Source organism: Oncorhynchus gorbuscha, linkage group LG01 (genome assembly GCF_021184085.1).
Source record: "Oncorhynchus gorbuscha isolate QuinsamMale2020 ecotype Even-year linkage group LG01, OgorEven_v1.0, whole genome shotgun sequence".
Taxonomy (NCBI): Eukaryota; Metazoa; Chordata; class Actinopteri; order Salmoniformes; family Salmonidae; genus Oncorhynchus; species Oncorhynchus gorbuscha.
Genome location: NC_060173.1, coordinates 13748177 through 13765036, shown reverse-complemented (window position 1 = coordinate 13765036; position 16860 = coordinate 13748177). Strand labels below are relative to the sequence as shown.

The 16860-nt window shown below is 43.6% G+C and overlaps 1 protein-coding gene across 3 annotated transcripts; it reads left to right on the top strand.

The window, feature by feature from the left end:
- Positions 1–337: 337 nt before the first annotated feature.
- On the top strand, positions 338–16852 carry LOC124033372 (aldo-keto reductase family 1 member B15-like). Of its 3 annotated transcripts, XM_046345403.1 has the most exons (9): positions 338–619; positions 11872–12031; positions 12753–12820; positions 12916–12949; positions 14387–14468; positions 14589–14675; positions 14937–15021; positions 15132–15181; positions 16794–16852. In XM_046345403.1, the coding sequence occupies exons 3-8, from the start codon at positions 12760–12762 to the stop codon at positions 15137–15139; spliced, it is 357 nt and encodes a 118-aa protein (XP_046201359.1). In that variant the 5' UTR covers positions 338–619; positions 11872–12031; positions 12753–12759; the 3' UTR covers positions 15140–15181; positions 16794–16852. The 3 variants fall into 3 exon arrangements, 2 of the variants coding, with proteins under 2 accessions (XP_046201359.1, XP_046201352.1); XR_006838370.1 differs by lacking the exon at positions 16794–16852 and having other exon boundaries at positions 12916–13046; positions 15132–15368; XM_046345396.1 differs by lacking the exon at positions 16794–16852 and having other exon boundaries at positions 15132–15368.
- Positions 16853–16860: the final 8 nt, after the last annotated feature.

Below are 16860 nucleotides of genomic sequence, written 5' to 3'. Positions count from 1 at the left end.
ATGTTCAAAGGACAAAATTACTTGTATTTAAAAGGTTGTTTTTTTTGTAGTGGTGAAAGTAACATTTGTACTCTTTTTAAAAAATACTTGAAGGCGAATATATTTATATATTTTTTTATTTGTATGTTTAGCTCACATAATAATTTAAAAGTATGCATTAAGGTGTCTGTAATAAATCAAACATGTCAAAATATAATCTAGACATGAATGTATGCATTTCTATACCTTCCAACATATTTTTTACAATGGAGGAGTACGGTTGCTAACTTCCCTTGGCTCATAATTTGGACCGACGACAAAGATGGCCGTAGGGATTCCCCAAGGGCATAAGGCGAGGGTAAATGGAGGAGGGTGTGTCTTTTAGGAGTTTAAAACGTGTGTGGAATGCAGCCTCCCTTTAAAATGTGATTTTAAACCAGTGATGTGTATAAACCCAGGATGACTAACTGTAATTAAGTCACCGCGCAGCCATCTTGCTAACAAGCAGTGAGTGTACAATTATGTTCAATCCGGGTCCTGAAATGCCCCATAATTCAATTTGCGATGATTGTACATCCGCTAAGAAAAGTCAAGACAAAATTCAAAACCAACATTAATATGGAGAAGTCAACATACAAGTGTAAGTAAAAACAAATGTAAATAAGTTAGAAATTGTGAAAATAATTATGTTTTTGTTTGGTTAGCATTAGGAAACGTTGTCTTGCACATATACCCTGACATCACACTTATGCATTGCAATTTTCGACTTACCTGATATATTCGGATTAGTTAAAAACAATCGATGTCTGCAGAGGCGTTGTCTTCTAGCCAAGATATGAAATGCAATCATAATTGACTAGCGCATATAAACACACAACAGCTACCTGTGGTTCCACGATGACTGAAAACACAACCGTAGGATGAATGAAGTGATACAAAAGCGGTCCATTTTAAAATGAATTTATTATTCCCTTGCCCTGCAAGTGTCAATTTGTCAGACACCATGATACATCATCAGAAGTGTCCACTTAATTTGAGGGGAGAGGGTGTGACTTTTAAGTGTTTGCAATGCAGCCTTTCTCTTGGGGGAATCAATTTAAATGTGAGGTGCTTTATTGGTGTCACGTTCTGACCTTAGTTCCTTTGTGGTGTCTTTGTTTTAGTATGGTCAGGGCGTGAGTTGGGTGGGCAGGCTGTTCTTTTTTTCTATGATTTGGTATTTCTCTGTTTGGCCTGGTATGGTTCTCAATCAGGGGCAGCTGTCAATCGTTGTCCCTGATTGAGAACCATACTTAGGCAGCCTGTTTTCACCCTTGAGTTGTGGGTGATTATACTTTCTGTTTAGTGTGGTTTGCACCTGACGGAGCTGTTTCGGTTGTGGATTTTGTTGTTCAGTTAAAATAAATAACATAAACAAGTACCACGCTGTGCTTTGGTCCTCACCTTCCACCGACGACCGTTACAATTGGCATAGGAAACATATGTTTACGTTGCCAAAGCGAATGAAATAGATAATAAACAAAAGTGATGTTAATAAAATGTACAGTAAATAGCCAACTGTTTTAGAATTATTTGTGGGTATGTAATCTGAGGGAAATATGTGTCTAATAGGGTTGGAAACTTTCCAGTAAATTTCCAGAATTTTTCCATGGGAAGTTAAGTCTGGGAATTTTGCTTAAATTCATCAAATGTTAGCTTATAACAGTGAACCTTTTTTTGTGGGATACGCATAAGGCAATTCTAGGTCTTGTGGCCTATTTTCATATAACTAATCCCCAATACAATGGAATTGCAACCCTCTGCATGCACAGTGCATTCTTCCATCACATGTACACCTGTTTCTCAAGATCTTGCACACTAATGAGATGCTATTGAGCCCATACTACTACACTGTCTGAGCCAAGGACTGCATGCTTTCTGGTAAGTTTTGATTACAATACTGGGTGGGGTGAATATATTTTATATGCCCAACATGATTTTTTTGTTAGCAAGTAAATAGTAGCTTACAGCCAAGTGTGTTTTAAATCAGTTATAACTTAACAATGTCTGCTAATTAGTTTTTGCTACCATGTGGGTTTTAGCTTGCTTGAGCCTGCTAACTGAAGAGTGTTAATTCATCTGTTTCCATACATGTTTCATTTTAAAACATTTATCTTACAAAGGAGTTGTTTAATTAATCTGCTTACATATTACCTCAATTAGCCAGACTAACCGGTGCCCCCGCACATTGACTCTATACTGGTACCACCTGTATATAGCCTCGCTACTGTTATTTTCACTATTTTTTTTCTTTCTTTACTTATCTATTGTTTACCTAATACCCTTAAAAAATATATATCACTGTTGGTTAGGGCTTGTAAGTAAACATTTCACTGTACGGTGTACACCTGTTGTATTCGGCTCATGTGACAAATATACTGATTTGATTTGAGTTCTCTCTAGACAGCCGTCCATCTCCAGCCCCCCGGGTCTTGTTGGGGGGTGTTGTTGTGCTGGTCTGTTTTATGGGTTTGTCCTGTCTGGATTGTGTGGACTTGTTCTCTGAGCTCCATGTCTCTCTCCAGCTCTGTGAATTTATCCCTCTCAATGATGGAGGAGCAGTGCAGTTGTGGGAGCTGGATGTGTTCAGTGCTGGGGGGGGGTGTGACTATCCTCGTCTGCAGGACAGTTTGAAGAGGTGTGATCAGACTATCCTCGTCTGCAGGACAGTTTGAAGAGGTGTGATCAGACCATCCTCGTCTGCAGGACAGTTTGAAGAGGTGTGATCAGACCATCCTCGTCTGCAGGACAGTTTGAAGAGGTGTGATCAGACCATCCTCGTCTGCAGGACAGTTTGAAGAGGTGTGATCAGACCATCCTCGTCTGCAGGACATTTTTATTTTATTTTAATTTTTTTATTTTACCTTTATTTAACCAGGTAGGCAAGTTGAGAACAAGTTCTCATTTACAATTGCGACCTGGCCAAGATAAAGCAAAGCAGTTCGACAGATACAACGACACAGAGTTACACATGGAGTAAAACAAACATACAGTCAATAATACAGTATAAACAAGTCTATATACAATGTGAGCAAATGAGGTGAGAAGGGAGGTAAAGGCAAAAAAGGCCATGGTGGCAGAGTAAATACAATATAGCAAGTAAAACACTGGAATGGTAGTTTTGCAATGGAAGAATGTGCAAAGTAGACATAAAAATAATGGGGTGCAAAGGAGCAAAATAAATTAATTAATTAAATACAGTTGGGAAAGAGGTAGTTGTTTGGGCTAAATTATAGGTGGGCTATGTACAGGTGCAGTAATCTGTAAGATGCTCTGACAGTTGGTGCTTAAAGCTAGTGAGGGAGATAAGTGTTTCCAGTTTCAGAGATTTTTGCAGTTCGTTCCAGTCACTGGCAGCAGAGAACTGGAAGGAGAGGCGGCCAAAGAAAGAATTGGTTTTGGGGGTGACCAGAGAAATATACCTGCTGGAGCGTGTGCTACAGGTGGGAGATGCTATGGTGACCAGTGAGCTGAGATAAGGGGGGACTTTACCTAGCAGGGTCTTGTAGATGACATGGAGCCAGTGGGATTGGCGACGAGTATGAAGCGAGGGCCAGCCAACGAGAGCGTACAGGTTGCAATGGTGGGTAGTATATGGGGCTTTGGTGACAAAACGGATTGCACTGTGATAGACTGCATCCAATTTGTTGAGTAGGGTATTGGAGGCTATTTTGTAAATGACATCGCCAAAGTCGAGGATTGGTAGGATGGTCAGTTTTACAAGGGTATGTTTGGCAGCATGAGTGAAGGATGCTTTGTTGCGAAATAGGAAGCCAATTCTAGATTTAACTTTGGATTGGAGATGTTTGATATGGGTCTGGAAGGAGAGTTTACAGTCTAACCAGACACCTAAGTATTTGTAGTTGTCCACGTATTCTAAGTCAGAGCCGTCCAGAGTAGTGATATTGGACAGGCGGGTAGGTGCAGGTAGCGATCGGTTGAAGAGCATGGATTTAGTTTTACTTGTATTTAAGAGCAATTGGAGGCCACGGAAGGAGAGTTGTATGGCATTGAAGCTTGCCTGGAGGGTTGTTAACACAGTGTCCAAAGAAGGGCCGGAAGTATACAGAATGGTGTCGTCTGCGTAGAGGTGGATCAGGGACTCACCAGCAGCAAGAGCGACCTCATTGATGTATACAGAGAAGAGAGTCGGTCCAAGAATTGAACCCTGTGGCACCCGCATAGAGACTGCCAGAAGTTCAGACAGCAGACCCTCTGATTTGACACACTGAACTCTATCAGAGAAGTAGTTGGTGAACCAGGCGAGGCAATCATTTGAGAAACCAAGGCTGTCGAGTCTGCCGATGAGGATGTGGTGGTTGACAGAATCAAAAGCCTTGGCCAGATCAATGAATACGGCTGCACAGTAATGTTTCTTATCGATGGCGGTTAAGATATCGTTTAGGACCTTGAGCGTGGCTGAGGTGCACCCATGACCAGCTCTGAAACCAGATTGCACAGCAGAGAAGGTATGGTTAGATTCAAAATGGTCGGTAATCTGTTTGTTGACTTGGCTTTCGAAGACCTTAGAAAGGCATGGTAGGATAGATATAGGTCTGTAGCAGTTTGGGTCAAGAGTGTCCCCCCCTTTGAAGAGGGGGATGACCGCAGCTGCTTTCCAATCTTTGGGAATCTCAGACGACACGAAAGAGAGGTTGAACAGGCTAGAAATGGGGGTGGCAACAATTTCGGCAGATAATTTTAGAAAGAAAGGGTCCAGATTGTCTAGCCCGGCTGATTTGTAGGGGTCCAGATTTTTCAGCTCTTTCAGAACATCAGCAGAATGGATTTGGGAGAAGGAGAAATGGGGAAGGCTTGGGCGAGTTGCTGTTGGGGGATGCAGTGCTGTTGACCGGGGTAGGAGTAGCCAGGTGGAAAGCATGGCCAGCCGTAGAAAAATTTTGAAGAGGTGTGATCAGACTCACTCAGGATGGGGAGTCGTCACAGAGGGAGAGCTGTATCTGCTGTTCTCTCTCTTTGATCCAGTAAAAGTTCCGCTGGAACTGCATGAGGAGACCCTGCACCATTACTGTCCCAGATTTGTACACGTTTATAGAGGATGTTTCAATTTCCTCAATGTCTAGTATTCTGAGTTTCCACCCTGGGCCAAAATCGTCTCTCTTGACATAGGTGTAATGTGCTCTCATAGCACTGTGCTATGCCAGGGGATGGTCTGTGTGGAAAATGAAGTTGCTTATGTTCCCCTCTTTGTTGCCATCAGCAAATAGTGTCTCTGGATTGTCCTTGAGGAGCTTCTTTTTGTACTTATTCTGTGCAGGGTTATTTTCAATATCCATGTGGTACTGTATTGTAATGACCTCTGCACAGGGATAAGCCATTGGGGCTTCAAAGGCCTCTGCAGTTGGGTGGGGCTATGAAACTCTCCTGCCATTGTTAGGCTCAAGAGTTTTCACACTTCTCACTTCACACTTCAGTGCTAATTGACGTTGCAGCCAGGTCAGTTCTGTCCTAGCAGCTTGGTAGCTTAGTAGCCTTGTTTATTAAGCTTTATATAACAAAATTACCTAGAGATTATTCTATTTTACTTTTTGGCTTCAGAAGTAGTGTAGGTTCAGACTTAACATTACTCACTCCGTTTTGTGTTGGATAGTAATTACAGGTTCCACTGTGTTTCTTCTGCAGGTTTGTTAGAAGTTTTTTCTTGATAGTCCTTACTAGTATTAGTATATTTAGGTAGTTTTGTCCAAAATCACCCTTTTAGCTATGGAATTTTCATTTGGATTGAAGGTTTTGATGTTGAGGTTAGTATCCTCTAAGTCCTTGCAAAAATATTCAAGTTGATCTACATTTATCCAACTCTAATTCTATCTTTTTGCAGAAGAACTCAGGAACCCATGAGCTCAATACCTCTCTCTTGAAACAGGATGCAGTTTGATTGCCATCTTAAGTGTAGGTCCAATTCACAAACATTACCCCCTCTGCCCTCAATTTAGCTCAAGGGAGCGAGTGAAGAACTTTGATTACTTGTGGGGCTGATATGACCCACAATTCAATGCAAACTGTAGACACGTGTCAAACTCCGGTTGCCGCGAAGTGTCAAATTTTATCAACATGGAAGCATATTCGGCATGTGAGACACAATTATGATACTGTCTTGCAAAACAAATATATAGATGACATTTATTTTAGCGTTGGCAAATGGGAGTGCCGCTCATATTGGCTTAGTCTCGTAGTGAGGAGCCTATAAAACGTAGCTAGCTTCATAAACATATTTTGGGGAATTCTGAAATGTATTGGAATAAATAACCAAGTTATAAAATTAGCTAGCCAGCTAAGTATTGTAAGTATTACTGCATTGTCGGAACTAGAAGCACAAGCATTTCACTACACTCGCACTAACATCTGCTAACCATGTGTATGTGACAAATACAATTTGATTTGAACTCTAGCGATCTACCTGACAAAATGCTAGCTAGCTACGTTAGCTTGCTACATTAATAGCTTTAGTTTGGTGTTTTTTAAGCTCACCTTCAAGATTTCCATCAAGGACGTTGCATCAGATCATCACTCTCCCTCGCTTGGGCAAAGGACATTTAAGGTACACTCCGGTGAGATGATGTCTAACATAATTCGAGTGCTGAGGGTTTAGGGCCGAGGGCTGTCTACTTTGCGTTTGGGCTGCTGCCATAGACTTAGCAAAATCAGGTTGCCCCAAGCAGCACTGGAGATATTGAGATGAGCAAGATGCAAGACTTTTGCATCTTGCAAAACACACAATATCTGTGCATGTGCATGGGTTCGCTTCAAACTGTTCACAACGTGGTAGCCAGAGCACCAAAACAGCAGATAAGTTGAGACTCACACTTCAATGCTCTTAGTTGTTGTGAAAATAGTATTTACTTTCTGCATCTACGTCATATCGCTGAGAAGATAAATTGTATAAATAGACGTGTTTATCACTTTGTGGTGGTGGTAACTAGTGAAGTCATCCCAGAGAGTTTCATACTGTACCGTCTTTGACGACCCTGCAATCAATATACTGATAGAATTTAGGTAGCCTTGTTCTCAGATTAGCTTTGTTAAAATCCCCAGCTACAATAAATTCAGCCTCAGGATATATGGTTTCCAGATTGCAGTGAAGTTCCTTGATGGCAGTCTTGGTATCCACTTGCGGGGGAATATATATGGCTGTGACAATAACCGAGGAGAGTTCTCTTGGGAGATAATACGGTCGGCATTTGATTGTGTGGTAATTCTAGGTCAGGTGAATGAAAGGACTTGAGTTCTTGTATGTTGTTACAATTACACCATGAGTCGTTAATCATGAAACATACACCCCCTCCCTTCTTCTTACTGGAGAAATGTTTGTTATTGTCGGCGCGATGCACTGAAAATCCCGTTGGCTGTACGGATTCCGACAGCATGTCCCCAGCTAGCCATGTCTCTTTGAAACAGAGTATGTTACAATCCCGAATATCTCTTTGGAAACTCTTGCCCTAATTATGTCGACTTTGTTAACTAGGGACTAGCCCCACTAGAAGACCGCTCCGGCACCCTCTCCGAAGGATTGGCTTTGGGAAAGTCGTATTCTTGGTCGTAGTGCTGGTTGTCCTGGTAAGTTGATGTCTCTCTGATATCCAATAGTTCTTATCGGCTGTATGTAATAACACTTAAGGTTTTCTGAATTAACAATATAAGAAATAATACATCAAAAAACTAAATACTGCACCGTTTCCTAAGGACTTGAGAGAAGCTTCCGGGGAGAGTTCTCTTTTCTTTGTGAAGGGCAGGGTGCCCTGGAATGGGTTTGCCCCAAGAGAGGGGCTCAAGCCCTGGAAAGCATCTTAGTTCCAGCGGCTTCCTGTGAGCTCTCGCTGGCCCTTGAAAATCCTGGGATAGGGTGTAAATCTCACGCAGCAGGTCTCCATGGTAAACGGCCTCTGGCATGTTAGAACAATGTAGGTAAAGGTAGTCGGAAAGTCAGATCCGTAACTTTGCGAAAAGGATTGGCTCTAAGGGCTGGGTCAGTCGGGCTGGAGTGCGAAGTGGGACTCAAGCCGCGTCTGGGGGAGCAGTCGCTCAGTCGCCTTCCTCTCGCCACCATTGGAAGTTCGTTTTGCAGCCCATCTTGCGTGGTCTCGCAAGGGCCTGCGTGTGGGAGTTCGTCGAGGTGGTGTCTATCGGCGGGCCGAAAGCAGACCGGTGGGTGGTTGGGTCAGTTGGCTGTGACTCTGGATGTGCGCTAGCCCCCTTCTCATGGATCTCCCCTCCTACGGGTCTCACCGGCCCTGTTCGTGCTGGGTCTCCGGTGGGACGCATCGGACGGCACCTCGCAGATGATTTAGAAATGGTGCGGACCAGGGGAATCCGACTGATTTAATTAAAACAAAGCATCGTGAAGGCCCGAGGTGGGTGTTGACGCGATGTGATTTCTACCCAGTGCTCTGAATGTCAAAGTGAAGAAATTCAATGAAGCTAAACGGTGGGAGTAACAATGACTGTCTTAAGGAGTCCTTAGCCTTAGTAAGGGAGATAACGAGGTAGCCCTCTAGCAGGGCTCTTCCAATCCCTCCCTGTATGTCACATGCTTTCAGGTGTCGTAAAGGACGCAAACCAAACAGGAGTTACCTCGGTACTAGTCTGTACGCAAAGAGAGTCCTGCAGATGGTGACTGCTGTTGATCATTAATGGAAGGCGGCAGTCGGTCCTGGAATATGGGGCTTTTGGTCAAGCATGAAAATGTGAGGCCGGTTCCACCAGTGATTTGCTGCGGGGCTCTTGGAAACTAATCCTGACCTTGACAGGAAGCCAATCAGAGAATGATGGCTCGAATGCATCCCAGCTTTGGTTGGGAGGGGGGAGTTTAGTCCTGGGAGATGGCTGATGAAGGTGTACTACAGAGTGGCTGTGGTAAAACGCTTAAAGACGCGTCTCCCGTATATTTAGCTAACTCTAAACCGCAAAGGTTTCAATCGAACGCTGGCTTCGACTGGACCCGCTAACAGTGGAGCACTAAATGGAGATGGAATATGCTTAGCGGTTATGGACACTGCCAGGTCTCAGGTCCGCCTGGTTGCGGGACTCTACCCATTCTATTTGGGAGCTCTCCTCAACGCTCGTTGGAACATGTAGTGGAGATGGCATGTGCTTTACCATTAGCTGACACTACCAGGCCTCAGGCTTGCCTGAGTGCGGGACATCACACATTGTAGGTGGGGAGGTCTCCTCTACGCTCACTAGACTCGAGGCGGAGACTAAACCCATTTTGATAGGGCATTGCATGGATCTGGATCATGCCCTACGAAGTGGAGAGCTATCTCCAGCTTGTTTGGGGAGGGAGGCCTACATCTGATGTGGGTAGTACTATCCATGCCCATTGATTTGCTGCGGACCCATAAAACGGACGAGGCCTAGGTTCTGGGCACGGATCACTGAATATCAACTTGATGAAATTCAAAGGAGCGTACCCACCTGTCGTGGTCGCACTCAAATCACCCATGCACATTTGGTGTATGTGCATGGCTGAGGAGCCAATGGTGCGAAGCCACCATCTGTGGGATTATGACTGAATGCCTCTCAGTCAGAATCCCCCCTAAACGTAACAATACCGTAGCACCACGGATCTTCGGTTGGCCCGAGATGACCTGCCTCTTTTGGCAGATGAGTAGAGCCGTTCGTGACGGGGTTGGGGTGCACCTGGATGAGTTGTAGCCCCTCTCCTGATGCACACTGCATTTTGTGGGGAACCTGGTGCTAAATCACTTGTAGACGACCAGATTCTGGGTCAGGGTTTCGTACGTAGCAGAGCAGCTCACTCGTTGCAATCCATTGAAAGTCAGCCCTCGATCCAAGCTTTTGTTGGGGACGGAAGGCGTCTTCCTCTTCCTCCACCAGGTACGGGGCTAGGTGGTGGTCGCCATCTGCCGGGGCTCGTCCTCTGGTGGGACTGTGAGTCAGGTTGGGATTCGCTGTGGAAGTCAAAGGGTCACCAGGTGCACGAGGAGGCCTCTATCAAGGCGGGGGAACTCAGTCCAAGCAGGGGGTCTGGACACGGGGGCCATGGAGGTTTGAGTGGGGAGGTTTGAGTGGAAAAAAAGCGGGCGCGTCACCAGGTGCACAGAGCCTGTTTTGGGTTAGCAGATGCACGTGGTTCCAGACAGCTTGAATATAGACGTCTTCGTGTCCAGGGAGGATTGCTTAAGTGTGGGTACCCCAGGTTCGCCTGGTGGGCAAAGTTATGGAGATGGCTGAGCCCCTGCCGAGACGCAATGATGCCCAGTGAGAGGGGTGTTGACCAGGTAGGGAGAGTAGGTGTGGAGGCCTGGAGGTCTGTAGTTCCAGGGAGTAAGCAATACACTCTCAAGCCCAGGGAGAGGGCAAGCAGGCGGGCAGGGAGTGTAGGCATGGAGGCCTGGAGTCAGAGGTCTCCAGGTCAATGGGGGGCTGTCTGGAGGTCAGGAAGGCCCCAGGGAGAAGGCCCAAGTGAATAGGTGTGTGAGTGACACTGTCCTTCAGGGGAGCAGAGCAGGCAATTAATGTAAAATTGTGTGAGATGAAAATGGACAAACAAAAGGGTGTGCCATGTATAAGGCTAGTCAATGGATATTCTGAAAGTAGTTTGAGGGTTGTAGGTCACATGACCAGGGTACTATTGAAATGAAAACCGTGTGAGATGAAAATGGACAAACTAAAGGATGTGCACTATAGAAGGGTACTCTGTGGACATTCTGAACCTTTTCAAAGGTCATTAGGTCACATGGCCAAGGAACTATTGAAATTAGAAAGTTAGAAAAATGTATTTAAAAATGTGTGAGATGAAAATTGACAAACTAAAGGATGTGCAATGTGTAGGCCCGCTGATTGTACATTCTGAACCTTGTTTGAGTCCAATAGGTCACATGTCCAAGGAGCTATTGAAATTAGAAACATTGAAAATTAATGTAAAATCATGTGAGATTAAAATGGCCAAACAGTTTGTGCTACATATAAGGCTACTCAGTGGATATTCTGACAGCAGTTTGAGGGTTGTAGGTCGTAAGACTAAGGAGATTTTGAAATTTTTAATATTTAAAAAAATGATCGTAAAATCTCATAAGATGCAAATGGACAAACAAAAGGGTGTGCAATGTGTAGGCCCATTGAGTGTACATTATTAAACGTTTTTGAGGTGTGTGGGTCACATGACCAAGGTGCTTTTGAATTTCAGAAATTTAAATAAGTAATTTAAAATAGTGTGAGATGTAAACCGACAAAAGAAAAGTGTGTGCAAAGTGTTTCTATGCCATCGGGTTAGCTAGAAGCAGTTTTGAAAGTGTTAGGAGTAATGGTTAAAGAGCTATTGAAATGTGAAACATTTGATTGTCACTATGTTGACGGTCCCTAACTGCTGTTGGTGGATGTAAGGAAAACTGCAGGTGAATTTCCGTCGAATATCCAACCTGAATCTGTCTTTACCTCGGTAATGTCAATGACAATGTGCCTTGATATGTACAGGTTTGCAAGTATGTAAATACTTGATACAATGTTTTAAACGCTCTAAAAAGCCTTGTGCGCTTCCTTCACTCACCTTTCCACATGGGAAATGCAATGACATGCAAAATCTCTCAACAACATTGAGATATTATTAATGTACTTTAATACAATGAAAATGATGTATGTATACCATGTAATTAAATATCATGAATCATTGTGCTTGAATACATTCCTTTTTCAGTGTAAACCCCCTTGGACTTACATGCTTACATATTTACTGGCAGGTTAAATAGGGGTCAAATTCCATCAGTAAACTCAGTCATCATAGGAAATAATGGATGATAATCTCCTTAATTATGCATTGAATCAAAAATGTACTTCACCCAAACTAAGCTTTTTACCAGTCCTTCTGTGTCTTAGTCTCCTCCAGCTAAAGTAGGAGAGGCAGTAAAGGCTTCCATCTGCTGGCTACAGACTCATTGACGGCGCTTTCCTCTACCAGAATGAGGTGGGAAAGGGCATCCAGGCTATGATCCAGGAGGGTACTGTAAAGAGAGAGGAGCTGTTCATCGTCAGCAAGGTGCTACTTCAAATGTCACACTCATTCATAGCATACTGTGTGTGTGAGAATTGATGGAAGTGATTGTTAAATTGTGAATACTGTTATTCCATAGAATCTTTCAGGTGACGTAGCCTACTTGAGTGTTTTCCCAGGCTATGTCACCGAATGGCACTCTATTCCCTATAACCCATAGTGCACTACTGTCTGATCTGGCCACAAGTAGTGGCTTATATGGGGAGCCTGGGCCGTTGTGGATGCAGCCCCAATCAATCCAGATTGCCATTCCTGTGCTTCTCTCTCCACCAGCTGTGGTGTATCTTCCATAAGAAGTGTCTGGCTAGAGCAGCCTGTCTTAATACCTTGAGTAACCTTAAACTGGACTATCTAGACCTCGACCTCACCCACAAACCAATGGGAATGAATTTTCTTGACATGCATACTGTTTCAACATGTATTTGAAATATCCTCACCACTTGTCTCTTGTAAAGTATTGTAATAAACACTTGAACTGAATAAATTATTATTATTATTGTTTTTGTTCTGACGAAATGCTTGTATTTAAAGCTTATAGTGCATGGCTTGCCTTTACAAATGCATTTTGCTCACACTTTCATTTTGATTTAATTTCTTCAGCCCTTTTTGTCATGCATAATTTAGAAAAACATTTTCACACTTTGATGAAATGTTGGGGGCGTGATATGCACGGATCATCACTCAATCATGACTTGTTTTGTTGTAGATTAGGGATGAGCTCGTGGAGAGGGATTCACTGTTGCCGTGGAAACCAGATTCCTGGATACCTGGGAGGTGAGAATGACAGGAAGTTAAATTAAGACGATTTCTGGGTAATTTTTTACCACCTCACTCACACCCTTTTCCATTTGGGTGTTCTGTCTGTTCAGCGCCTCTCGGGAAGGAAGAGCTTGTGGATGCAGGGTTAGTAAAAGCCATTGGAATCTCCAATTTCAACAGCCATCGAACTGAATCCATTCTGAACACGCCAGGCCTCAAGAACAAAGCTGCCAACAACCAGGTGTTCTTTGCCCTCTCTCCCAGCCCAAAATGGCACTTTGCATTTGTGATCTTTAGAGCATAACAGGTATTCAGAGTTAATCACAGTGTCATTGAGTACGTTTACATGCAAAGCAATAATTCAATATTAAACTGATTATGGCAGTATGCAGATTATGCAAAAGTCATGTAAACACTGCTGCTTATCTTAATTGTCAGAAAGGTCAAAATCGAAGTAAGCATACGCTGATTAAAACACCTGGTTTTCTGAGCAATCTTTCAAATTACTAGGACCTGTAAACACCTTCATCAGCGTTCCAGTTGTGTATTTGATCTACGCATGTGCTAGCAACAACCCAAGCAAGCCTCCCTCTTTAGCAGGAGTGAAGTGAGGGTTCGGAACAACTGAATGTATGCACCTTAGAATTAGTTTTCACATAAAAACTTAGAATCCAATATTCTTCCCAAAAATTACAGGGTTGCTGTGGTAGAACAATTATATTTTGATTGGCAATTTTCTGCATTTTATCAGAGTAGCCTAATTTTCAGATGTTTCAGGATTATTAGGGAAATATGTCTCCTTGCAAAGAATGGAAACGTTTCAATCCATCTATTATATTAATCTGATTATCCACAATAATTGCATTAGTGTGTGTATGTAACCATACTATAACTTATGTAGTAGGCTGCCTCCCGAGTGGCACAGCGCCACTAAAGACCCGGGTTCGATGCATGAACACTGACTTAGGTGGCCAGTTGTACAGTGTTTCCTCCAACACATTGGTGCAGCTGGCTTCCAGCTTAAGCGAGCAGTGTTTCAAGAAGCAGTGCGGTTTGGCAGGGTCGTGTTTCGTAAGGACGCATGGCTCTCGACCTTCGCCTCTCCCAGGTCAATATGGGAGTTACACCTGTGACCATCGTTACGTGCATCAGCGCATTATGACACTCACCTGGACTCCATCACCTTCTTGATTACCTGCCCTATATATGCCACCCACTTTGGTTCCTTCCTGAGGCGTCATTGTTTCTGTTTCAGTTTCATGGTTGTGTGTTGTTGTTTCGTTTTTTGATTACATCACTCACTCCCTGAACTTCCTTCCCGACTTTCAGTGCACATTGTTACACCCTGTCTGCTCTGACCAGATTGAGTGCCACCCATATCTGTCCCAGCAAAAGCTGATAAACTATTGTCACTCCCAATGCATCACTGTCACAGCATACAGCCCCCTGGGTTTACCTACCAGGCCATGGTAAACAACACATGGATAGACACAGTACAGACACATGGAGGGAAATGTTACACACACACACATTATTCGTAAGTTTCTACAGTAATTATCTGATCTGATGTTCTTGTATTAGGGTCAAACCAGACAACCCCTGTTTATTTCAAGACTCAAACATCAAGGACATAACTGATAAGCACCAGAGGACTATATCTCAGGTAAAAGTGAGAGCCACAGTAACATAGTCCAACTGTTAGCTACATAGAGAAAATGGGTAAAGGGTCTATGGACCTCGCTCTGTGTTTTCCCTTAATCTCATCATGGGCCCATCCTATTAGGTGCTGCTTCGTTTTCTGGTCCAAAGTGAAGTGTGTGTAATTCCAAAATCAACCACGCCCCAACACATGTACCTGGGCAACCTCCAGGTACATTAGAATGATTGGGCGAGTTTGTTTTGCGTCGCCTGGTGCCCGGTTGGGTGGAGTTTGTGCATTTAAGACCATTCCATTGGTCCTGAAGTGAAATCTCCACCTACCCACGGCACAGGATGATGCAAAAGGAACTCGCCCATTGTGAGAGGATGCAAAGACATGAAAGATGATGTTTAATATTCTGGAACTTTCTTTCAATGTTGATGCAGTTTTCCCTCTGTTTTCAAAGACTGTAGATGTTGGTTTTCATTCCAGGTGTTTGACTTTGAACTGAGCAAAGAGGACATAAGGACCATGTTATCACTGAACAGGAACTACAGTTTTTCCTCTGCTCTCATACGTAATTATAGTGCCAATCACCTCTGTCAAACGTACATACATCTGTTTTTAAAGCCTCAACTGATCTTCGGTATCTCTGTGTGACTGTCCTCCGCTGTTTTCTTCCCATAGGGGGCTGAAGCACAAAGACTACCCCTTCAGTGATGAATTTGAAGAGGCAGGTATACCCGCTATTGAAGTCTCCAGCTTCACTCCATTACAGATCACATTCTACCTTATCTTAATATGGATGGAGGGCCCTCCCCTGTGCTGTCAATCATATTTAATTATTTATATTCATTATCACAAGAACAATATCTAGTACATAAATTGTATGCATAGCATGTTGCAGAAAACATTTCTATAGCCTGGCCTGTAATTTAAGATTCTCAAAGATTGTTGTTATTGTCACTGTTGTTCTCATTTCATTGTCTCATAGCTAATTTAACACTAAATATTTCATGAACACAGATTAGTATTTGTGAGAATAAAACAGAAACATTCTCACTCAATAAATCTACGGAGTTGCTTATTGTGGTCGGTCTTCCATCTGAAACCGTTGCTGAGCCATAAGATGGACCGCAAAATGAATACGTTGACCACGTCCCAGTGTTCCATTGCACCAATATAGCGCCTCTTCCCCTTCAGGAGGCTGAAAAGATTTGGCATGGGCCCTCGGATCTTCAAAACGTTCTACAGCTGCAACAACGAGTATCTTGACTGGCTGCATCACAGCTTGGTATGGAAAATGCATTGCCCTTGAGGACAGCTCAGTACATCACTGGGGCCAATCTCCCTGCCATCCAGGACCTCTATATCAGGCGGACTGTCCACTCTGCTACTGTCCGGCAAACGGTACCGGAGCATTGGCTCTCGGACCACCAGGATCTGAGTCAGCTTCCACCCCCAAGCCATTACACTGCTAAATAGTAAATTAATGGTACCCAAACTATCTTGCACTGACCCTACGCACACTCACTAGACGGCGGCTGGTGACACTTCATTTGGGAGGACGGGCTCATAGTAATGGCACTCCATTCCAGACATTTATTAGCTGTCCACCCCTCAGCAGCCTCCTGTGATATACACACTCACACTACATTGACACTCCCACTAAAACCCCACATACATTCACACACACCACATACAGTGCATTCGGCAAGTATTTAGACCTCTTGATTTTTTTCCACATTTTGTTACATTACAGCCTTTATTCTAACTTGATTACATCATTTTTTCCCATCTTCATTTAAAAAAAAATGTATTAAAAATGTAAAACTGAAATATCACATTAAAATAAGTAGTCAGACCCTTTCCTCAGTACTTTGTTGAAGCACCTTTGGTAGCAATTACAGTCTTGAGTCTTCTTGGGTGTGACACTAAAAGCTTGGCACACCTGTACTTGGGAAGTTCCTCCCTCCCATTCTTCTCTGCAGATCCTCTCAAGCTTTGTCAGGTTGGATGGGGAGCATCGCCTTCCTGACCAAGGCCCTCCTCCCCCGATTGCTCAGTTTGGCTGGGCATCCAGCTCTAGGAAGCGTCTTGATGGTTCCAAGCTTCTTCCATTTAAAAATTATGGAGGCCCCTGTGTTCTTGGGGACCTTCAATACTGCAGACATTTGTTGGTACCCTTCCCCAGATCTGTGCCTCGACACAATCCTGTCTCTGGGTTCTATGGACAATTCCATCAACTTCATGGCTTGGTTTTTATTCTGACATGCACTGTCAACTGTGGGACCTTTAGATGAGTGTGTGCCTTTCCAAATCATGTCTAATCAATTGAATTTACCACAGGTGGAATCCAATCAAGTTGAAGAAACATCTCAAGGATGATCAATGGAAACCGGATGCACCCGAGCTC